This window comes from Bombina bombina, unplaced genomic scaffold (genome assembly GCF_027579735.1).
Source record: "Bombina bombina isolate aBomBom1 unplaced genomic scaffold, aBomBom1.pri scaffold_1923, whole genome shotgun sequence".
Lineage (NCBI taxonomy): Eukaryota > Metazoa > Chordata > Amphibia > Anura > Bombinatoridae > Bombina > Bombina bombina.
Window position 1 is genome coordinate 15,001 of NW_026511708.1, and position 25,499 is coordinate 40,499.

The 25,499-nt window shown below is 42.8% G+C and overlaps 1 protein-coding gene across 3 annotated transcripts in view; it reads right to left on the reverse strand.

Moving 5' to 3' along the window:
* Positions 1-170: 170 nt before the first annotated feature.
* The window catches only part of LOC128643915 (uncharacterized), a 30,830-nt gene continuing 5,501 nt past the window's right edge, over positions 171-25,499 (reverse strand). For 2 of the 3 annotated variants that reach the window (XM_053696687.1, XM_053696688.1), the window contains exons 2-4: positions 23,749-23,819; positions 12,795-12,869; positions 171-7,324 (exon numbers count right to left, since the gene is read on the reverse strand). In XM_053696687.1, the coding sequence (XP_053552662.1) occupies positions 2,661-3,710 (1,050 nt within the window). In that variant the 5' untranslated portion in view covers positions 3,711-7,324; positions 12,795-12,869; positions 23,749-23,819 and the 3' untranslated portion in view covers positions 171-2,660. The remainder of the gene's footprint in view (positions 7,325-12,794; positions 12,870-23,748; positions 23,820-25,499) is intronic. The other variant, XM_053696689.1, reaches the window with a different exon arrangement.

Here is a 25,499-nt window from a genome sequence, read left to right on the forward strand (position 1 = left end):
CACTTCCGGAAGCAGATTACACTAATTGCCTCCATTGCGCATGCGAGCATGCACCCAAGATTTTTCATCTAAAAAGAGGCGGACCCTTGGGGAGAACTTATCGAATTCTCCAATAAAAGCTAGTGCGCATGCGTAATTTTTATGACGTTAAAGAAAGCAAGACCCTTGAGAAGAACGTATCGAGTACTTCAAGAACAGCTGGTGCGCATGCGCGCATTTTCTTAGAAGCATGACAGATAACGTGTAAACACCGGGCCCATCTGCTTCTCACAAGCTTTACCCTCAGGCCGAGTTGACTACTTTTCGCTTGTTACAATATTTAGCTGCGAAACCGCTGAGCACTCACAATATTTATTATCAATTATTTTTTATTTCTCTAAGCTACTCCGTTTTTGCAAACGTCCATGTTTTGAGCTAATTTTACTCAAATTACACAAAAAGGAAATTTATGCTTACCTGATAAATTTATTTCTTTTACGATATGACGAGTCCACGGATTTCATCCTTACTTATGGGATTACGCCTCCTGTTTAGCAGGAAGTGGCAAAGAGCACCACAGCTCCTCCCTTCCCTCCCCCTCCAGTCATTCAACCGAAGTTAGGAAAAGCCAAAGGTGCTGAGGTGACTAAAGTTTAACAAAAATAAATACCTGTCTTAGAAATGACAGGGTGGGCCGTGGACTCGTCATATCGTAAAAGAAATAAATTTATCAGGTAAGCATAAATTTCCTTTTCTTTTAAAAGATATGACGAGTTCAGGATTTCATCTTTACTTGTGGGATACAATACCAAAGCAACAGGACACGGATGAAAGGGAGGGAAAAGACAGGAACCTAAACGGAAGGCACCACTGCTTGAAGAACCTTTCTCCCAAAACCAGCCTCAGAAGAAGCAAAAGTATCAAATTTGTAAAATTTGGAAAAAGTATGAAGAGACGACCAAGTTGCAGCCTTGCAAATCTGTTCAACAGAAGCATCGTTTTTAAATGCCCATGAGGAAGCCACAGCCCTAGTAGAATGAGCCGTAATTCTTTCAGGAGGCTGCTGTCCAGCAGTCTCATATGCCAGATGGATGATACTCTTTAGCCCAAAAGAAAGAGAGGTAGCCGTAGCTTTCTGGCCCCTACGCTTTCCAGAAAAAACAATAAATAATGAAGATGATTGACGAAATTCCTTAGTCACCTGTAAGTAAAACTTCAGGGCACGGACCACGTCCAAGTTATGCAACAGACGCTCCTTCTTAGAAGAAGGATTAGGACATAATGAAGGAACAATAATTTCCTGATTAATAGTCTTATTAGAAACAACCTTAGGAAGGAAACCAGGTTTGGTACGTAAAACCACCTTATCAGAATGAAAGATAAGGCGAGTCACATTGTAAGGCTGAAAGCTCAGAAACTCTATGAGCAGAAGAAATAGCAACCAAAAATAAAACTTTCCAAAATAACAACTTAATATCTATGGAATGCATGGGTTCAAACAGAACCCCTTGAAGAACATTAAGAACTAAATTCAAACTCCAGGTTGGAGCAATTAGTCTAAACACAGGCTTAATTCTGGTTAGAGCCTGACAAAAAGACTGAACGTCTGGGGCATCTGCCACACGTTTGTGCAGTAAAATTGACAAAGCAGAGATTTGTCCCCTTAAGGAACTTGCTGATAACCCTTTCTCCAATCCTTCTTGGAGAAAAGACAGAATCCTGGGAATCATAATTACTCCATGAGTATCCCTTAGATTCGCACCAATAAAGATATTTACACCATATCTTATGGTAGATCTTTCTAATAACAGGCTTACGCCTGAATCAAGGTATCAATGACCGAATCAGAGAACCCCCGCTTAGATAAAATCAAGCGTTCAATCTCCAACCAGTCAGTTGCAGAGAAACTAGATTTGGGTGTTGGAAGGGTCCCTAAATGAGAAGGTCCTGCCTCAATGGAAGCTTCCATGGCGGCATAGAGGACATGTCCACTAGATCGGCATACGAAGTTCTGCGAGGCCACGCAGGCATGATTAGAATTACTGAAGCCCTCTCCTGTTTGATCCGAGCAATCACCCAGGGAAGGAGAGCAAACGGTGGAAACACATAAGCTAGGTTGAACGACCAAGGCATCTATCAGTTTGGCCTGAGGATCCCTTGACCTGGATCCGTATCTTGGGAGCTTGGCATTCTGACGAGACGCCATCAGATCCAATTCCGGTCTGCCCCATCTGAGAATCAGGGTGGCAAAGACCTCCGGATGGAGTTCCCACTCCCCCGGATGAAGCGTTTGTCTGCTTAAAAAGTCCGCTTCCCAGTTGTCCACTCCTGGGATGTAGATTGCTGACAGATAACAAGAGTGAGCCTCCGCCCACCAAATTATCTTGGATACTTCTGTCATCGCTAAGGAACTTCTTGTTCCTCCCTGATGATTGATGTAAGCCACAGTCGTGATGTTGTCCGACTGAAAACGGATTAATTTGGCCGAAGCCAACTGAGGCCAAGCCTGAAGCGCATTGAATATTGCTCACAATTCCAGAATATTGATTGGAAGAAGAGACTCTGACCGAGTCCACACACCCTGAGCCTTCAGGAAATTCCAGACTGGCGTCCATTGTCACTATCACCCATGAGGGTCTGCGGAAGCACGTCCCTTGGGACAGATGATCCGACGACAACCATCAAAGAAGAGAGTCTCTTGTGTCTCCTGATCCAGATCTATCTGAGGAGACAAATTTACATAATCTCCATTCCACTGCCTGAGCATGCTCAGTTGTAGCAGTCTGAGATGAAAACGAGCAAATGGAATGATGTCCATTGCCGCCACCATCAATCCTATTACCTCCATGCACTGAGCCACTGATGGCCGAGGATTGGACTGAAGGGTTCGGCATGTATTCAGAATCTTTAACTTTCTGACCTCTGTCAAGAAAATTTTCATGGATATGGAATCTATCAGAGTTCCCAAGAAGGGAACCCTTGTCTGTGGAATTAGTGAACTCTTTTCTAGATTCACCTTCCTCAGAAAGGACAGAACCATGTCTGTATGAGACTTTGTCAGATGGTAAGACGACGCCTGGATCAGAATATCGTCTAGATAAGGCGCTACTGCAATACCCCGCGGCCTGAGAACCGCCAGAAGGGACCCTAGAACCTTCGTGAAGATCCTGGGTGCTGTGGCCAACCCGAAGGGAAGAGCCACAAACTGAAAATGTTTGTCCAGGAAGGCAAACCTTAGGAACTGATGATGATCCTTGTGGATAGGAATATGAAGGTATGCATCCTTCAAGTCCACGGTAGTCATATATTGACCCTCCTGGATCAACGGTAGAATTGTTCGAATAGTCTCCATCTTGAAGGATGGGACTCTGAGAAACTTGTTTAGACTCTTGAGATCTAAAATGGGTCTGAAAGTTCCCTCTTTTTTGGCAACCACGAAAAGAATTGAGTAAAACCCCTGCCCCTGTTCCAGTATTGGAACGGGATGAATTACTCCCACAGTAGAGAGGTCTTTTACACAACGTAAGAACGCCTCTCTTTTTATCTGGTCTACAGACAATCGTGAAAGAAGAAACCTCCCCCTTGGGAGAGAATTTTTGAATTCCAGTTGATACCCTTGGGACACGATTTCCAGTGTCCAGGGGTCCTGAACATCTCTTACCCAAGTCTGGGCAAAGAGAGAAAGTCTGCCCCCTACTAGATCCGGTCCCGGATCGGGGCCGTCCCTTCATGCTGTCTTGGGAGCAGCAGTGGGCTTCTTGGGTTTTTTACCTTTGTTCCAAGCCTGGTTGGGTCTCCAGACAGTCTTGGCTTGCACAAAATTCCCTTCCTGTTTAGCGGAAGAAGAAGCGGGGACTCCTTTGAAGTTCCGAAAGGAACAAAAATTATTTTGTTTACCCCTCATTTTAGCTGCTTTATCCTGAGGTAGGAGATGACCCTTACCTCCCGTAATGTCAGAAATGATTTCTTTCAAGTCAGGCCCGAATAGGGTTTTCCCTTTGAAAGGAATAGCCAAAAGCTTTGACTTAGATGACACATCAGCAGACCAAGACTTTAACCATAACGCTCTATGCGCTAAAATGGCAAATCCGGCATTCTTAGCCGCCAACTTGGCAATCTGAAAGGCGGCGTCCGTAATAAAAGAATTAGCCAGCTTAAGAGCCTTAATTATATCTAGAATTTCCTCTAAAGGAGTCTCAGTCTTAAGAGACTCTTCTAAGGCGTCAAACCAGAAAGCCGCCGCAGTGGTAACTGGTACAATGCAGGCTGTCGGTTGTAAAAGAAAACCCTGATGAATAAATAACTTCTTTAGAAGACCCTCCAATTTCTTATCCATGGGGTCTTTGAAAGCACAACTGTCCTCAATAGGAATAGTTGTACGCTTAGCCAGGGTAGATATAGGTCCCTCCACCTTAGGGACTGTTTGCCAAGAGTCCCGTATAGTGTCAGATATGGGATACATTTTCTTAAAATTAGGAGAAGGTGAGAACGGGATACCCGGTCTTTCCCATTCCCGTGTAATAATTTACGAGATTCTCTTAGGAACTGGAAAAACATCAGAGTAAGCAGGCACCTCTAAGTATTTGTCCATCTTACACAATTTCTCTGGTGGTACCACAATAGAGTCACAGTCATCCAGAGTCGCTAAAACCACCAGAAGTAACAGGCGGAGGTGTTCAAGCTTAAATCTAAAGGACATAATGTCCGAGTCCGTCTGAGGTAACACACTTCCTGAATTGGAAAGTTCCCCCTCAGACAGAAGTTCCCTGACCCCCAAATCAGATCCCTGTGAGGGTACATCGGAAATAGCCAACAAAGCATCAGATGACTCAGTATTCACATTGACTTCTGTCCTGCTGCATTTGTCCTGTAACACTGGCAACTTCGATAAAACCTCTGTAATGGTAGTTAACATAACTGCAGCCATATCCTGCAGAGTAAATGAAGTAGACGCGGTTGAAGAACCCGGCGTCGCTTGGGTGGGCGTTAAAGGTTGTGACGCTTGGGGAGAAATTAGCGGCATACCCTGATTCTCATCAGACTGAGAATCATCCTTAGGCACACTTTCCTTAAAGAAGATCTGCTCTTTACATTGTAAGGCCCTTTCAGTACATGAGGGACAAAAAGTAAGAGGGGGTTCCACAATGGCATATAAACACATAGAACAAGTAGTTTCCTCAAGTTCAGACATGTTAAACAAACTAGCACTAGCAGTAATAGTCGTTCTCTACTTGAAATATTGAGCTCTTAAGCCAAATTACATAGATGAAATTTTAGAACTGAAAAGTGTACTGCGCCTTTAAATAATAAAAGCGCAACAATTTCTCTGTTATCTCAAAAATAACGTTTGCGGCACTACAAACTTTCCAAACATGCCCAAAATAGCTTAATAATATTGCACCACTTTGCTTAGATATGCTATATAGAAAATTATTTCGACTTTAACAGATAAAATAACTTTTTAGTGATTCAGGCCCCTGCATCTCGCCACAGCTCTGCTGCGGCGTCTACCTGCCCCCAGAACACACTGTCTCTGATCGATCAGCTCCTAAGACTCTTCGTTAGACAAATATAACTTAGGCCCCACCGGAGCTCAGGACCTTGCTGTCTATCCGATATGGATGATACTGCGCGTCTGAGCGCGCGAAATTAGGCCACGCCCACCGTGTGCGTAACTCTAGCCTGACTGAGACCCGCATGGATAGCAAAGAAAACAAACATGTTGATCCAAAAAAAGTAATAAACCATGTGCCCCTCTTACATACACTGCAAATATAAAGTGTAACATCATAAAAAAACAATGCACTCCCTCAGGCCAGTAATAAAAAATAATAACAGCCCTTAAGCAAACCGCAGCTCCCAGCGTCTAGCCCACACTGAATATGCTCAAAGATATATTATACATATTTAGTAAGCAATATAAAGGGAATTCCAGGTACACCATTTCCTTACATATAGTGCATACTGATTACCCCTCCCCAGATAGGGAATCATGTCAGACTGTTCTGATGCATCAGGTCTCCACAGAAACAAAAGACTGAACATACCTCAATACTGCTTGTAGCATGACACCGTTCTCCACACTGAAGATCTTTCTTTACACTACCTTCAGCTGCTCTGTGGAAACCAGCATGGATCTTAGATAACGTTTGCTAAGATCATCAACATCAGGGCCGAAAAATACAATGTCTCCACTCCTCTTGGGAAGTTCTAGACTGACTATTTCTCCCTGAGAAAAATAGTACTCGCTGGCACCATTTGAAAAGAAAAAACTTCTTGATTGAAGAATCTAAACTAACACCTCACTTTACCTCTTCCTATCACTAACACAGGCAAAGAGAATGACTGGAGGGGGAGGGAAGGGAGGAGCTATATATACAGCTCTGCTGTGGTGCTCTTTGCCACTTCCTGCTAAACAGGAGGCGTAATCCCATAAGTAAGGATGAAATCCATGGACTTGTCATATCTTGTAAAAGAAATTACTGTAAAGAAATCAAATACGGTGGATACTTGCTGTGTTTTTATTGTTTTACAATATGTTTTATTAAAATTGTATGAGAAGCAGATGGGCCCGGTGTTTACACGTTATCTGTCATGTTTCTAACAAAATGCGTGCATGCGCATCAGCTGTTCTTGAAGAACTCGATATACGTTCTTCTCAAGGGTGTGGCTTTCTTTAGCGTCATAAAAAAATCTGCATGCACACTTGTCTTTTATTGGAGAATTTGATCAATTCTCCCCAAGGGTCCGCCTCTTTTCAGATTAAAAATCTCGGGTGCGCGCTCGCATGCGCAATGGAAGCAATTAGTGTAATCTGCTGCCGGTAGTGACTTTATATTGGAGTTCTCAATGAATTGGAGTTCTCGACAGAACACCGGCACTATAGTATAAATAATATGTATATATACACACACTCATTATGGTCTATGCACGTACATATATGTATTTGTTGAAGACACATATATATTTATATAATACATATATGTCGTTTAAAGCAGTGCATTCACAAATATTGTAAAACCTATACAAACAGTAAGTCTTCTGCCATAGAACTTGCAATCTGTTTTCACCAGGAGATGGTAAGCAAATTAAATCTGCGTAATACTCAATGCTGTACGTCAGTACATCTATAGATTGAGTCGCTCCGGTTGATACACGTGTAATTTGTCACAGGGCGTTGGTAGGGGAGCAATGTCACCTGCTTCAGTGGTTGAAGAGAGTTAGCGTGATTGGTTATGGGAAATCCGCTGGCGTTGATACAGGTGACAGAGCGGGAAGGGGATGAACACGGGAAACTGGAAAACTGTTTGAGGTATCCGGTCCAGGATGCATCTGGCTTAGTTATCTGTGAAGAGAGAGTGACAGAGTGACACAAACCTGAGAGTCTCTCTCCCCGCCCACAGGGTGACAACAAACCTGAGAGTCACCCCCCCCCCCCCGCCCACAGGGTGACACAAACCTGAGAGTCTCTCTCCCCGCCCACAGGGTGACACAAACCTGAGAGTCTCTCTTCCCGCTCACAGGGTGACACAAACCTGAGAGTCTCTCTCCCCGCCCACAGGGTGACAGAAAACCTGAGAGTCTCTCTTCCCGCTCACAGGGTGACACAAACCTGAGAGTCTCTCTCCCCGCCCACAGGGTGACAACAAACCTGAGAGTCACCCCCCCCCCCCGCCCACAGGGTGACACAAACCTGAGAGTCTCTCTCCCCGCCCACAGGGTGACACAAACCTGAGAGTCTCTCTTCCCGCTCACAGGGTGACACAAACCTGAGAGTCTCTCTCCCTGCCCACAGGGTGACAAAAAACCTGAGAGTCTCTCTTCCCGCTCACAGGGTGACACAAACCTGAGAGTCTCTCTCCCCGCCCACAGGGTGACAAAAAACCTGAGAGTCTCTCTTCCTGCTCACAGGGTGACACAAACCTGAGAGTCACCCTCCCCGCCCACAGGGTGACACAAACCTGAGAGTCTCTCTCCCCGCCCACAGGGTGACACAAACCTGAGAGTCTCTCTCCCCGCCCACAGGGTGACAACAAACCTGAGAGTCTCTCTCCCCGCCCACAGGGTGACACAAACCTGAGAGTCTCTCTTCCCGCTCACAGGGTGACACAAACCTGAGAGTCTCTCTCCCCGCCCACAGGGTGACACAAACCTGAGAGTCTCTCTCCCCTCCCACAGGGTGACAACAAACATGAGTCTCTCTCCCCGCTCACATGGTGACACAAACCTGAGAGTCACCCCCCCCCCCGCCCACAGGGTGACACAAACCTGAGAGTCTCTCTCCCCGCCCACAGGGTGACAAAAAACCTGAGAGTCACCCTCCCCGCCCACAGGGTGACACAAACCTGAGAGTCTCTCTCCCCGCCCACAGGGTGACAACAAACCTGAGAGTCTCTCTCCCCGCCCACAGGGTGACACAAACCTGAGAGTCTCTCTTCCCGCTCACAGGGTGACACAAACCTGAGAGTCTCTCTCCCCCCCCCACAGGGTGACAACAAACCTGAGAGTCACCCCCCCCCCCCCGCCCACAGGGTGACACAAACCTGAGAGTCTCTCTCCCCGCCCACAGGGTGACAAAAAACCTGAGAGTCACCCCCCCCCCGCCCACAGGGTGACACAAACCTGAGAGTCTCTCTCCCCGCCCACAGGGTGACACAAACCTGAGAGTCTCTCTTCCCGCTCACAGGGTGACAACAAACCTGAGAGTCACCCCCCCCCCCGCCCACAGGGTGACACAAACCTGAGAGTCTCTCTCCCCACTCACATGGTGACACAAACCTGAGAGTCTCTCTTCCCGCTCACAGGGTGACAACAAACCTGAGAGTCTCTCTCCCCGCTCACATGGTGACACAAACCTGAGAGTCTCACTTCCCGCTCACAGGGTGACACAAACCTGAGAGTCTCACTTCCCGCTCACAGGGTGACACAAACCTGAGAGTCTCCCCACCCCCCCGCCTACACAGGGTGACACATAAACACGCACCTGAGAGTCCCCCAGGGTGACACAAACCTGAGAGTCTCTCTCCCCGCTTACATGGTGACACAAACCTGAGAGTCTCTCTTCCCGCTCACAGGGTGACAACAAACCTGAGAGTCTCTCTCCCCGCTCACATGGTGACACAAACCTGAGAGTCTCTCTTCCCGCTCACAGGGTGACAACAAACCTGAGAGTCTCTCTCCCCGCTTACATGGTGACACAAACCTGAGAGTCTCTCTTCCCGCTCACAGGGTGACACAAACCTGAGAGTCTCTCTCCCCGCTTACATGGTGACACAAACCTGAGAGTCTCTCTTCCCGCTCACAGGGTGACACAAACCTGAGAGTCTCTCTCCCCGCTCACAGGGTGACACAAACCTGAGAGTCTCACTTCCCGCTCACAGGGTGACACAAACCTGAGAGTCTCTCTCCCCGCTCACATGGTGACACAAACCTGAGAGTCTCTCTTCCCGCTCACATGGTGACACAAACCTGAGAGTCTCTCTCCCCGCTCACAGGGTGACACAAACCTGAGAGTCTCTCTTCCCGCTCACAGGGTGACACAAACCTGAGAGTCTCTCTGCCCGCTCACAGGGTGACACAAACCTGAGAGTCTCTCTTCCCGCTCACAGGGTGACACAAACCTGAGAGTCTCTCTTCCCGCTCACAGGGTGACACAAACCTGAGAGTCTCTCTTCCAGCTCACAGGGTGACACAAACCTGAGAGTCTCTCTCCCCGCTCATATGGTGACACAAACCTGAGAGTCTCTCTCCCCGCTCACAGGGTGACACAAACCTGAGAGTCTCTCTTCCCGCTCACAGGGTGACACAAACCTGAGAGTCTCTCTTCCCGCTCACAGGGTGACACAAACCTGAGAGTCTCTCTTCCGGCTCACAGGGTGACACAGACCTGAGAGTCTCTCTTCCGGCTCACATGGTGACACAAACCTGAGAGTCTCTCTTCCCGCTCACAGGGTGACACAAACCTGAGAGTCTCTCTTCCCGCTCACAGGGTGACACAAACCTGAGAGTCTCTCTTCCAGCTCACAGGGTGACAAAAAACCTGAGAGTCTCTCTCCCCGCTCACAGGGTGACACAAACCTGAGAGTCTCTCTTCCCGCTCACAGGGTGACACAAACCTGAGAGTCTCTCTTCCCGCTCACAGGGTGACACAAACCTGAGAGTCTCTCTTCCCGCTCACAGGGTGACACAAACCTGAGAGTCTCTCTTCCCGCTCACAGGGTGACACAAACCTGAGAGTCTCTCTTCCCGCTCACAGGGTGACACAAACCTGAGAGTCTCTCTTCCGGCTCACAGGGTGACACAGACCTGAGAGTCTCTCTTCCGGCTCACATGGTGACACAAACCTGAGAGTCTCTCCTCCCGCTCACATGGGGACACAAAACCTGAGAGTCTCTCTTCCCGCTCACAGGGTGACACAAACCTGATTGTCTCTCTTCCCGCTCACAGGGTGACACAAATCTGAGAGTCTCTCTTCCCGCTCACATGGTGACACAAACCTGAGAGACTCTCTTCCCGCTCACAGGGTGACACAAACCTGAGAGTCTCTCTCCCCGCCCACAGGGTGACAACAAACCTGAGAGTCATCCCCCCCCCCACTCACAGGGTGACACAAACCTGAGAGTCTCTCTTCCCGCTCACAGGGTGACACAAACCTGAGAGTCTCTCTTCCCGCTCACAGGGTGACACAAACCTGAGAGTCTCTCTTCCCGCTCACATGGTGACACAAACCTGAGAGTCTCTCTTCCCGCTCACAGAGTGACACAAACCTAAGAGTCTCTCTCCCCGCTCACATGGTGACACAAACCTGAGAGTCTCTCTTCCCGCTCACAGAGTGACACAAACCTGAGAGTCTCTCTTCCCGCTCACAGGGTGACACAAACCTGAGAGTCTCTCTCCCCGCTCACATGGTGACACAAACCTGAGAGTCTCTCTTCCCGCTCACAGAGTGACACAAACCTAAGAGTCTCTCTCCCCGCTCACATGGTGACACAAACCTGAGAGTCTCTCTTCCCGCTCACAGGGTGACACAAACCTGAGAGTCTCTCTTCCCGCTCACAGAGTGACACAAACCTGAGAGTCTCTCTTCCCGCTCACAGGATGACACAAACCTGAGAGTCTCTCTTCCCGTTCACAGGGTGACAACAAACCTGAGAGTCTCTCTTCCCGCTCATAGGGTGACACAGACCTGAGAGTCTCTCTTCCCGCTCACAGGGTGACACAAACCTGAGAGTCTCTCTTCCCGCTCACATGGTGACACAAATCTGAGAGTCTCTCTTCCCGCTCACATGGTGACACAAACCTGAGAGTCTCTCTTCCCGCTCACAGGGTGACACAAACCTGAGAGTCTCTCTCCCCGCCCACATGGTGACACAAACCTGAGAGTCTCTCTTCCCGCTCACAGGGTGACACAAACCTGAGAGTCTCTCTCCCCGCCCACATGGTGACACAAACCTGAGAGTCTCTCTTCCCGCTCACAGGGTGACACAAACCTGAGAGTCTCTCTTCCCGCTCACAGGGTGACACAAACCTGAGAGTCTCTCTCCCCGCTCACAGGGTGACACAAACCTGAGAGTCTCTCTCCCCGCTCACAGGGTGACACAAACCTGAGAGTCTCTCTCCCCGCCCACAGGGTGACACAAACCTGAGAGTCTCTCCCCCCGCTCACAGGGTGACACAAACCTGAGAGTCTCTCTTCCCGCTCACATGGTCACACAAACCTGAGAGTCTCTCTCCCCGCTCACAGGGTGACACAAACCTGAGAGTCTCTCTCCTCGCTCACATGGTGACACAAACCTGAGAGTCTCTCTCCCCGCTCACATGGTGACACAAACCTGAGAGTCTCTCTTCCCGCTCACATGGTGACACAAACCTGAGAGTCTCTCTTCCCGCTCACAGGGTGACACAAACCTGAGAGTCTCTCTTCCCGCTCACAGGGTGACACAAACCTGAGAGTCTCTCTTCCCGCTCACATGGTGACACAAACCTGAGAGTCTCTCTTCCCGCTCACAGGGTGACACAAACCTAAGAGTCTCTCTCCCCGCTCACATGGTGACACAAACCTGAGAGTCTCTCTTCCCGCTCACAGGGTGACACAAACCTGAGAGTCTCTCTTCCCGCTCACAGGGTGACAAAAAACCTGAGAGTCTCTCTTCCCGCTCACAGGGTGACACAAACCTGAGAGTCTCTCTCCCCGCTCACAGGGTGACACAAACCTGAGAGTCTCTCTCCCTGCTCACAGGGTGACACAGACCTGAGAGTCTCTCTTCCCGCTCACATGGTGACACAAACCTGAGAGTCTCTCTTCCCGCTCACAGGGTGACACAAACCTGAAAGTCTCTCTTCCCGCTCACAGGGTGACACAAACCTGAGAGTCTCTCTTCCCGCTCACAGGGTGACACAAACCTGAGAGTCTCCCCACCCACAGGGTGACACAAACCTGAGAGTCTCCCCACCCACATGGTGACACAAACCTGAGAGTCTCTCTTCCTGCTCACCCCCCCCCCCTGCCCACAGGGTGACACATAAACACACACCTGAGAGTCTCTCCCCCCCCCCCTGCCTACAGGGTGACACAAACCTGAGAGTCTCCCCACCCACATGGTGACACAAACCAGAGAGTCTCCCCCCCCCCCTGCCTACATGGTGACACAAACCAGAGAGTCTCCCCACCCACATGGTGACACAAACCAGAGAGTCTCCCCACCCCCGCCTACAGGGTGACACATAAACACACACCTGAGAGTCTGCCCCTCTCACACAGTAACACGCTCAGAAAGACATGGGGTTAAACAGTAGGTGACATGCAAGTGACATACCCGTGAGAAGAGCAGCATGTGACGGTGTAGAGGGATCACTAATGGGTGACAGTAAGAAGGTGCACAGCTACTGAGCTGAGAGAAAAGACAGAGAAAGATTTGCAGTCAGTCTTAGAATGTCCATACTGTGCAGGACCCTCCCTCTGCCCTGTGTGTGTGTGTGTGTATATTGTATGTATATTTGTATATATATGTGTATCTTTGTATGTATATATGTGTGTATATATGTGTATATTTATATGTATGTGTGTGTGTGTGTGTATATATATATGTGTATCTTTGTATGTATATATGTGTATATTTGTGTGTATATGTGTATATTTGTGTGTATATATGTGTATATTTGTATGTATATATGTGTGTGTGTGTATATATATATATATATATATATATGTATATGTATATTTATGTATATGTATATGTGTGTATATATATATATATATATATATATATATGTATATTTATATGTATATATATGTATGTGTGTGTGTATGTATGTATGTATATATATATATATGTATGTATGTATGTATGTGTGTGTGTGTATTGTATGTATATTTGTGTATATATATATATATGTATATTTGTATGTATATATGTATATTTGTGTGTGTATATGTGTATATATATGTGTGTGTGTGTGTATATATATATATATATATATATATATATATATACTGTGTATGTATATATATATATGTATATTTATATGTATATATATGTGTGTGTGTGTGTATATATATATATATATGTGTGTGCGTGTGTGTGTGTATTGTATGTATATTTGTGTATATATATATATATATATATTTGTATGTATATATGTATATTTGTGTGTGTATATTTGTGTGTGTATATGTGTGTATATTTGTGTGTATATGTGTGTGTATATATGTGTATATTTGTGTGTATGTATGTATATATGTATATTTGTGTGTGTTTATATATATGTATATATTTGTGTGTGTATCGTATGTGTGTATATGTGTGTATATTTGAGTGTGCATATATGTACATGTGTGTATATTTATATGTATATTTGTGTATATTTGTGTGTTTATATGTGTGTATATAAGTGTATATTTGTCTGTGTATGTGTGTATATTTGTCTGTGTATGTGTGTATATTTGTGTGTGTATGTGTGTATATATTTGTGTGTATATATGTCTATATTTGTGTGTGTATGCGTGTATATATGTGTATATTTGTGTGTATATATGTATATATTTGCGTGTGTATATGTGTATATTTGTGTGTGTGTATATGTGTATATTTGTGTGTGTATATTGTATGTATATTTGTATATATATATATGTGTATATTTGTATGTATATTTGTGTGTGTATGTGTGTATATTTATGTGTGTGTGTGTATATTTGTGTGTGTATATTTGTGTGTGTATATGTGTATATTTGTGTGTATATATGTGTATATTTGTGTGTATATGTGTATATTTCTCTTACTTGGTGTATTCAGTCCACGGATTCATCCTTACTTGTGGGATATTCTCAATCCCTACAGGAAGTGGCAAAGAGAGCACACAGCAAAGCTGTCCATATAGCTCACCTCAGGCTCCGCCCCCCCAGTCATTCTCTTTGCCGCTCTAACAAGTAGCATCTCCACGGGAGGGTAAAGAGTTTGTGGTGTTAGATTTGTAGTTTTTATTTCTTCAATCAAGAGTTTGTTATTTTAAAATAGTGCCGGTTTGTACTATTTACTCTGAGGCAGAAAATTATGAAGATTTCTGCTAAGAGGAAAAAGATTTTAGCATGTCGTAACTAAAATCCATTGCTGTTCCCACACAGGACTGTTGAGTACCGGAGAACTTCAGTTGGGGGGAACAGTTTGCAGGCTTATACTGCTTAAGGTATGCTCAGTCATTTTTTCTAACAAGACTTGGTAGTGCTAGAAGACTGACAGAAATCCCATGAGGGAAGGTAAGCCATATTCTGAGACACAGTATAGAATGATGGCTTCAGTTAAGGGCTTTAATACTGGTAGACACTGTGATGGGCTAAATCAATTACTTTATTAAGGTAATCTTATATTTCTCAAGCGTTTTAGACGTTGGAAACACTTTTAGGGGTTTTATTACGCCTGGCATATTGTTAGACACCTAATCTGATTCAGGAAGGCCCCATAACTCTGGAGTGATGGAGGAGGGGGCCTCATTTTCGCGCCTCAGTTGCGCAGTTGATTTGCAAGATAGCTTCATGCAGCTTCACGTGCAGAGCCTTAAGAGTACAGGAGGACTTCAGGGAGGCTTATTTTTCACCTACGAATAACCCTAAAGGAAAGTAAAGCCACAGCAAAGACTGTGGCATCGTACTGTAGTGGGTTAAACCGGTTGTTTACTTCATTTTGCTCCGGTTTGGGCAATAAGGGGTTAATTGATTTGTGTGCAATCATTTCTAAGCATTAGGATCATGTGGTGAAAATTTCATTAAGATCGGATGTTTTTTGATGATTTGGTAAAAAAGTGTGTGCTTTTTATTATTTAAAGACACAGTAACGTTTTTTCAAAAAGTGATTTTTTCGATATTTTAGTGTTGTCTGAGTGTGTCAAACATGTCTGAGCCTTCAGATAGACCTTGTTCTTTATGTTCAAAAGCCATGGCAGTACAGGCAGTCCCCGGGTTACAGACATCCGACTTAAGTACAACTCGTACTTACAAACAGAGAAAATAGAGCTTTATCGACAATCCTTCTTTCCAGGATAATCCAAAATACTGAAAATCCAATTGTCACAAGGACAGAAAGTGATGTGAAATTTTCCGAACAGGGGCACAGATAGCAAAACAAACTTTATCCTATGCTATCCAAAACTAAAAAAATGTTTGGCTAGAGTTTCACCTAAAAAAAGTGCCTGTTCCAACTTACATACAAATTCAACTTACTTAACAAACCTACAGAACCTATCTTGTTCGTAGCCTGGGGACTGCCTGTACCCCCATTGCATTTATGTTTAAAGTGTGCCAAAACATCTAAGCATTTTAAAGATCAGCCAGTGACAATTAAAAATGCAGCCCAAGATGATTCCTTAACGGAGGGTAATGAGGATAGTCCTTCTTCCTCCCCCCATGTGTCTACACCAGTTACGCCCGCGCAAGCGATGCCTAGTACTTCTAGCGCATTGGCCCCTATTACTTTGCAACAATTAGCAGCAGTAATGGATAATTCCCTTGCAGCATTTTTATCCAAACTACCAGTTTTTCCAAAAAAGCGCGATAGCTCAGTTTTAAATACAGAGGATGAGCAATCTGAAGCTTTGGATAATTTATCTGTAGTACCCTCACAAAACTCAGAAGTAGCAGTGAGGGACGGTCTGTCTGAGGGAGAAATTTCTGACACAGGAAAAGTTTCTTAGCAGACAGAGTCAGATTCCTTAGCGTTTAAATTTAAGCTGGAACACCTCCGCGTCCTGCTTAAGGAGGTTTTAGCTACGCTAGATGATTGTGACCCCATGGTGGTCCCTGAAAAATTGTGTAAAATGGACAGGTTTTTAGAGGTCCCTGTATACACTGAGGCATTTCCGATCCCAAAGAGGGTGGCGGATATTGTGACTAAGGAGTGGGAGAGACCAGGTGTACCCTTTGTTCCCCCACCTATCTTTAAGAAAATGTTCCCCATAAACGACCCCAGGCGGGACGCGTGGCAGACGGTCCCTAAGGTAGAGGGGGCTGTTTCAACACTTGCTAAGCGTACAACTATACCAATAGAGGACAGTTGTGCTTTCAAAGATCCTATGGATAAAAAATTGGAAGGATTGCTGAAGAAAATTTTTCAGTTATTCTGGTAACTACTGCAGCGGCTTTTTGGTTCGAAGCCCTGGAGGAGTCGCTCCAGAGGGAGACTTCATACGATGAGGTTATGGATAGAATTCATGCTCTAAAACTGGCTAATTCTTTTATCACTGATGCCGCTCTCCAATTAGCTAAGCTAGCGGCGAAAAACTCAGGTTTTGCCATCATGGCGCGAAGAGCGCTTTGGCTCAAATCATGGTCGGCCAATGTGTCGTACAAAACGAAACTGTTAAATATTCCCTTCAAGGGGAAAACCCTATTTGGCCCAGAGCTGAAAGAAATTATTTCAGATATCACTGGGGGCAAGGGCCATGCCCTTCCACAAGACAGGCCGTTTAAGGCCAAAAACAAGGCTAATTTTCGCTCCTTTCACAACTTCCGGAGCGGACCTGCCACAACCTCTGCTGCCGCAAAGCAAGATAACGCTTCCCAGCCCAAAGCAACCTGGAAACCCTTGCAGGGCTGGAATAAGGGTAAACAGGCCAAGAAGCCTGCTCCTGCTACCAAGACAGCATGAAGGGGTAGCCCCCGATCCGGGATCGGATCTAGTAGGGGGCAGACTTTCTCTCTTCGCTCAGGCTTGGGCAAGAGATGTTCCAGATCCCTGGGCATTAGAAATAGATGCTCAGGGGTACCTTCTAGAATTCAAGGATTCTCCCCCAAGGGGAAGGTTCCACATTTCTCATTTGTCTTCAGACCAAATAAAGAAACAGGCGTTCTTACGCTGTGTAGAAAATCTTCTAAAGAGGGGAGTGATACACCCAGTTCCTGTTGCAGAACAGGGACTGGGTTTTTACTCAAACCTGTTTGTAGTTCCCAAAAAGGAGGGAACTTTCAGGCCAATCCTGGACCTAAAAAGTCTAAACAAATTCCTAAGAGTTTCGTCTTTCAAGATGGAAACCATTCGGACAATCTTGCCGATGATCCAGGAGGGTCAATATATGACTGCCGTGGATCTAAAGCATGCGTATCTACATATTCCTATCCACAAAGATCACCATCAGTTCCTAAGGTTCGCCTTTCTGGACAAACATTACCAGTTCGTGGCCCTTCCTTTCGGGTTGGCCACCGCTCCCAGAATTTTCACAAAGGTGCTAGGGTCCCTTCTAGCGGTACTAAGACCGCGGGGCATTGCAGTAGCACCGTACCTAGACGACATATTAATACAGGCGTCGTACTTTCACAGAGCAAAGGCTCATACGGACATCGTTCTGGCCTTTCTAAGGTCTCACGGATGGAAGGTGAACGTAGAAAAGAGTTCTCTGTCCCCGCTCACAAGGGTTCCCTTTCTGGGAACACTAATAGACTCGGTAGAAATGAAAATCTTTCTGACAGAGGTCAGGAAGTCAAAACTGTTGAATACTTGCAGAGTTCTTCATTCCATTCCTCGGCCTTCCGTGGCTCAGTGCATGGAAGTAATTGGTTTAATGGTTGCGGCAATGGACGTAGTCCCTTTTGCCCGAATCCATCTCAGACCACTGCAGCTGTGCATGCTCAAACAGTGGAATGGAGATTACGCAGATTTGTCTCCTCAAATTCAAATGGATCAGAAAACCAGAGACTCTCTTCTCTGGTGGTTGTCTCACGATCACCTGTCTCAGGGAATGAGTTTCCGCAGACCGGAGTGGATCATTGTCACGACCAATGCCAGTCTGGTAGGCTGGGGTGCGGTCTGGAACTCCCTGAAGGCTCAGTGTGACAGACCCTGTGGTCAGAACTAAAAGAATTGACCTTGTGTAGCTTTGAGAAGCTGTTTTCTAAAAGACAGGTTTGCTGGCCTCAGCTATTGTGTGCTATAGTTACGTTTAAGTAATAAACATTCCAATGTTTAATCACATCTAGAGAGCAGACGCCTCAGTGATAAGAAAAGCCAAGTGTGTGTCTTGTGTTTAAGTTATCAGCTTGAGCAAGGTATTCTATTGTATCATGTCAGAGGGCATGTTCCCTCCATCTAATGTACAACATTCTTTCAACCCCCCATCTGGGGTTAGACCTGCATATATACTGGGCATATGGCCCTTAATAAAGACATTCTGTTTTAAACCTGAAAACTGGCTGGGTTGTGAATTGCTTATTCCCTGTTCAGGACATTGTTCATCTGGTGTTAACCCTTGGTATCCTGTTGGTACCGTAACACTCAGGGACTATGGTCTCGGGAAGAATCTCTTCTCCCGATAAACATTTTGGAGCTGAGAGCGATATTCAATACGCTCCAGGCGTGGCCTCAACTAGCAGAGGCCAAATTCATCAGATTTCAGTCGGACAACATCACGACTGTAGGGTACATCAATCATCGGGGAGGAACAAAGAGTTCCCTAGCGATGAAGGAAGTATCCAAGATTATCAAATGGGTGGAGGATCACTCCTGCCATCTATCTGCAATTCACATCCCAGAGGTAGACAACTGGGAGGCGGATTTTCTAAGTCGTCAGACTTTCCATCCGGGGGAGTGGGAACTCCACCCGGAGGTTTTTGCACAGCTGACTCAGCTATGGGGCATTCCAGAATTGGATCTGATGGCGTCCCGTCAGAACACCAAACTTCCCCTTTACGGATCCAGATCCAGGGATCCCAAGGCGGCATTGATAGATGCATTAATAGCGCCTTGGTCATTCAGTCTAGCTTATGTCTTTCCACCGTTTCCTCTTCTCCCTCGGCTAGTAGCCAGAATCAAACAGGAGAAGGCTTCGGTAATTCTGAAAGCGCCTGCATGGCCACGCAGGACTTGGTATGCAGACCTAGTGGACATGTCATCGGTCCCACCATGGAAACTGCCATCGAGGCAGGATCTTCTAATTCAAGGTCCTTTCAAGCATCCAAATCTAGTTTCTCTGCAACTGACTGCTTGGAGATTGAACGCTTAATTCTAGCTAAGCGTGGTTTCTCTGAATCAGTTATAGACACTCTGATACAGGCCAGAAAGCCTGTCACCAGGAAAATTTACCATAAGATATGGCGGAAATATCTTTGTTGGTGTGAATCCAAGGGTTACTCGTGGAGTAAGGTTAGGATTCCAAGGACAAGGATATTGTCTTTTCTCCAAGAAGGATTGGAGAAAGGTCTGTCAGCTAGTTCCTTAAAGGGACAGATATCTGCTCTGTCTATCCTGTTACACAAGCGTCTGGCAGCTGTACCAGACGTTCAGGTGTTTGCACAGGCCCTAGTTAGAATCAAGCCTGTTTACAAGCCTGTGGCTCCTCCAAAGAGTCTAAATTTAGTTCTTTCAGTTCTTCAAGGGGTTCCGTTTGAACCTTTGCATTCCATAGATATCAAGTTATTATCTTGGAAAGTTTTGTTTTTAGTAGCCATTTCTTCTGCCCGAAGAGTTTCTGAATTGTCTGCTTTGCAGTGTAATTCACCCTATCTGGTGTTCCATGCAGATAAAGTTGTTTTGCGTACCAAACCTGGTTTTCTTCCAAAAGTGGTTTCTAATAAGAATATTAACCAGGAAATCATTGTGCCTTCTCTGTGTCCTAATCCAGTTTCTAGGAAGGAACGACTTTTACACAATCTTGACGTGGTTCGTGCCTTAAAATTCTATTTAAAGGCAACTAAGGATTTCAGACAAACATCATCTTTGTTTGTTGTCTATTCTGGTAAGAGGAGAGGTCAGAAAGCGACTGCTACCTCTCTTTCCTTCTGGCTGAAAAGCATCATCCGGTTGGCTTATGAGACTGCTAGACAGCAGCCTCCTGAACGAATTACAGCTCATTCCACCAGAGCTGTGGCTTCCACATGGGCTTTCAAGAACGAGGCTTCTGTTGAACAGATTTGTAAGGCAGCGACTTGGTCTTCACTGCATACATTTGCCAAATTTTACAAGTTCGATACTTTTGCTTCTTCGGAGGCTATTTTTGGGAGAAAGGTTTTGCAAGCAGTGGTGCCTTCCGTTTAGGTTACCTGACTTGTTCCCTCCCTTCATCCGTGTCCTATTGCTTTGGTATTGGTATCCCATAAGTAAGGATGAATCCGTGGACTGAATACACCGTAAGAGAAAGTAATTTATCAGGTAAGCATAAATTCTGTTTTGTGTGTGTGTATATATGTGTATATTTGTGTGTGTATATATTTGTATATTTGTGTGTATATATGTGTATATTTGTGTGTGTATATGTGTATATTTGTGTGTGTATGCGTGTATATGTTTGTGTATATGTGTATATTTGTATGTATATATATATGTATATTTGTGTGTGTATGTGTATATTTGTGTGTGTGTATATGTGTATATTTGTGTGTGTGTATATGTGTATATTTGTGTGTATATTTGTATGTATATATATGTATGTATATTTGTGTGTGTATGTGTATATTTGTGTGTGTGTGTGTATGTGTATATTTGTGTGTGTATATATGTGTATATTTGTGTGTGTATATGTGTATATTTGTGTGTATATGTGTATATTTGTGTGTGTATGTGTGTATGTGTATATATGTGTATATTTGTGTGTGTATATGTGTGTATATATTTGTATATTTGTGTGTATAAATGTGTATATTTGTGTGTAGATATGTGTATATTTGTGTGTGTATGCGTGTATATATGTGTATATTTGTGTGTGTATATGTGTATATTTGTATGTATATATGTGTATATTTGTGTGTATATATGTATGTATATATGTATATTTGTGTGCGTGTATATGTATATTTGTGTGTGTGTATATTGTATGTATATTTGTATATATATGTGTATATTTGTATGTATATATGTATATTTGAGTGTATATATGTATATATGTGTATATATGTATATATGTGTATATTTGTGTGTATATATGTGTATATTTATATGTATATATGTGTATATTTGTGTGTGTATGTGTGTATATTTGTGTGTGTATATGTGTATATTTGTGTGTGTGTATGTGTGTATATATGTGTATATTTGTGTGTGTATATATTTGTATATTTGTGTGTGTATATATTTGTATATTTGTGTGTATATATGTGTATATTTGTGTGTGTATATGTGTATATTTGTGTGTGTATATGTGTATATTTGTGTGTGTGTATGCGTGTATATGTTTGTGTATATGTGTATATTTGTATGTATATATATGTATGTATATTTGTGTGTGTATATATGTATATGTATATATTTGTGTATGTATGTGTGTATATTTGTGTGTGTATGTGTATATTTGTGTATGTGTATATTTGTGTGTGTGTATGTGTATATTTGTGTATGTGTATTTGTGTGTATATATGTGTATATTTGTGTATGTGTGTATATATGTGTATATTTGTGTGTGTATATGTGTATATTTGTGTGTGTATGCGTGTATATTTGTGTGTGTATATGTGTATATTTGTGTGTGTATGCGTGTATATATGTGTATATTTGTGTGTGTATATGTGTATATTTGTATGTATATATGTGTATATTTGTGTGTATATATGTATGTATATATGTATATTTGTGTGTGTATATATGTATATGTATATGTGTGTATATTTATATGTATATGTGTGTATATTTATATGTATATATGTGTATATTTGTGTGTGTGTATGTGTATATTTGTGTGTATATATGTGTATATTTATGTGTATATTTGTGTGTGTATGTGTGTATATATGTGTATATTTGTATGTGTATATGTGTATATTTGTGTATGTGTGTATATTTGTGTATATGTGTGTGTGTATATGTGTATATTTGTGTATATTTGTGTGTGTATGTGTGTATATTTGTGTGTGTATATTTGTGTGTATATTTGTGTGTGTATATGTGTGTGTATATGTGTATATTTGTGTTTATATGTGTATATTTGTGTGTATATGTGTATATTTGTGTGTGTATATGTGTATATTTGTGTGTATGTTTGTATATATGTGTATATTTGTGTGTGTATATTTGTGTGTGTGTATATATTTGTGTGTGTATGTGTGTGTATATGTGTGTGTGTGTTTATATGTGTATATTTGTGTGTATATATATATATGTGTATATTTGTGTGTATATATGTGTATATGTGTGTATATATGTGTGTATATATGTGTATATTTGTGTGTATATATATGTGTATATTTGTGTGTGTATAGATGTATATTTGTGTGTGTATGTGTGTATATGTGTATATTTGTGTGTGTGTATATATATATGTATATTTGTGTGTGTATATATATATGTATATTTGTGTGTGTATATGTGTATATTTGTGTGTATATATGTGTATATGTGTGTGTATATATGTGTATATGTGTGTATATTTGTGTGTGTATATGTGTATATTTGTGTGTGTGTGTATATATTTGTGTGTGTATATGTGTGTGTGTGTGTTTATATGTGTATATTTGTGTGTGTATATATATATATGTGTATATGTGTGCGTATATGTGTGTATATATGTGTATATTTGTGTGTATATATATGTGTATATTTGTGTGTGTATATATGTATATTTGTGTGTGTATGTGTATATTTGTGTGTGTATGTGTATATTTGTGTGTATATATGTGTATATTTGTGTGTGTGTATGTGTATATTTGTGTGTGTGTATGTGTATATTTGTGTGTGTATATGTGTATATTTGTGTGTGTGTATGTGTATATTTGTATGTGTATATGTGTGTATATATGTATATATGTGTATATGTCTGTTTATATATGTATATATGTGTATATGTGTGTGTATATATGTGTATATGTGTGTATATATGTGTATATTTGTGTGTGTATATATGTATATTTGTGTGTGTATGTGTATATTTGTGTGTGTATGTGTATATTTGTGTGTATATATGTGTATATTTGTGTGTGTATATATATATGTATATTTGTGTGTGTATATGTGTATGTGTATATATATGTATATTTGTGTGTGTATATATGTGTATATGTGTGTGTATATATGTGTATATTTGTGTGTGTATGTGTATATTTGTGTGTATATATGTGTATATTTGTGTGTGTATATATATATGTATATTTGTGTGTGTATATGTGTATATTTGTGTGTGTATATATATATATATATATATGTATATTTGTGTGTGTATATGTGTATATTTGTGTGTGTATATATATATATGTATATTTGTGTGTGTATATATATATATGTATACTGTATTTGTGTGTGTATATGTGTATATTTGTGTGTGTATATGTGTGTATATTTGTACCAGCCCCAACCCTAAACGTCTCACATGTCTAGTCCTAGAGGTAATTTCACATTTCTGGTTGCAGATTTTCCATCGTCGGGGGTGAAATAAATGGTCTGAAAGAGGGTAGGGAAGAGACATGGCATGAGAGAGTGGGGCGTGTGCGGTGGAACGATAAAGAGAGTGAGACGGAGAGATGAGAACAAAAAGAAAAAAGGTGTAAGATGGTCAAACAGCAGGTAAATGCATCAAATGATTAAGGAGTTAATGACAAGAAAGCCAAAGAGGGAAGAGAGTGCAGATGAGAGATTAGGTGAGAGACAGAGAGGGTACAAAGAGAGAGAGAGACAGAGATAAGGGTAGAGAGGAAAAACATAATTTATGTAAGAACTTACCTGATAAATTCATTTCTTTCATATTGGCAAGAGTCCATGAGCTAGTGACATATGGGATATACATTTCTACCAGGAGGGGCAAAGTTTCCCAAACCTCAAAATGCCTATAAATACACCCCTCACCACACCCACAATTCAGTTTAACGAATAGCCAAGAAGTGGGGTGATAAGAAAGGAGCAAAAGCATCAACAAGGAATTGGAATAATTGTGCTTTATACAAAAAAATCATAGCCACCATAAAAAAGGGTGTGTCTCATGGACTCTTGCCAATATGAAAGAAATGAATTTATCAGGTAAGTTCTTACATAAATTATGTTTTCTTTCATGTAATTAGCAAGAGTCCATGAGCTAGTGACGTATGGGATAGCAGATACCCAAGATGTGGAACTTCCACGCAAGAGTCACTAGAGAGGGAGGGATAAAATAAAGACAGCCAATTCCGCTGAAAAAGATCCACAACCCAAATCAAAAGTTTTAATCTTTATAATGAAAAAAAACTAAAAATATAAGCAGAGGAATCAAACTGAAACAGCTGCCTGAAGAACTTTTCTACCAAAAACTGCTTCTGAAGAAGAGAAAACATCAAAATGGTAGAACTTAGTAAAAGTATGCAAAGAAGACCAAGTTGCTGCTTTGCAAATCTGATCAACAGAAGCTTCATTCTTAAAAGCCCAGGAAGTAAAAACTGACCTAGTAGAATGAGCCGTAATCCTCTGAGGCGGGGATTTACCCGACTCCAAATAAGCATGACGAATCAAAAGCTTTAACCAAGACGCCAAAGAAATGGCAGAAGCCTTCTGACCTTTCCTAGAACCAGAAAAGATAACAAATAGACTAGAAGTCTTTCTGAAATCTTTAGTAGCTTCAACATAATATTTCAAAGCTCTTACCATGTCCAAAGAATGTAAAGATCTTTCTAAAGAATTCTTAGGATTAGGACACAACGAAGGGACAACAATTTCTCTACTAATGTTGTTAGAATTCACAACCTTAGGTAAGAACTTAAATGAAGTCCGCAAAACCGCCTTATCTTGATGAAAAATCAGAAAAGGAGACTCACAAGAAAGAGCAGATATTTCAGAAACTCTTCTAGCAGAAGAGATGGCCAAAAGAAACAATACTTTCCAAGAAAGTAATTTAATGTCCAGAGAATGCATAGGCTCAAACGGAGGAGCCTGTAAAGCCCTCAAAACCAAATTAAGACTCCAAGGAGGAGAAATTGGCTTAATGACAGGTTTGATACGAACCAAAGCCTGTACAAAACAATGAATGTCAGGAAGATTGCTCTTTCTGTTCTGTTTCACAGAAAAATTGCTAGAGATTTGTCCTTTCAAAGAACTTGCAGACAAACCCTTATCTAAACCATCCTGAAGAAACTGAAAAATTCTAGGAATTCGAAA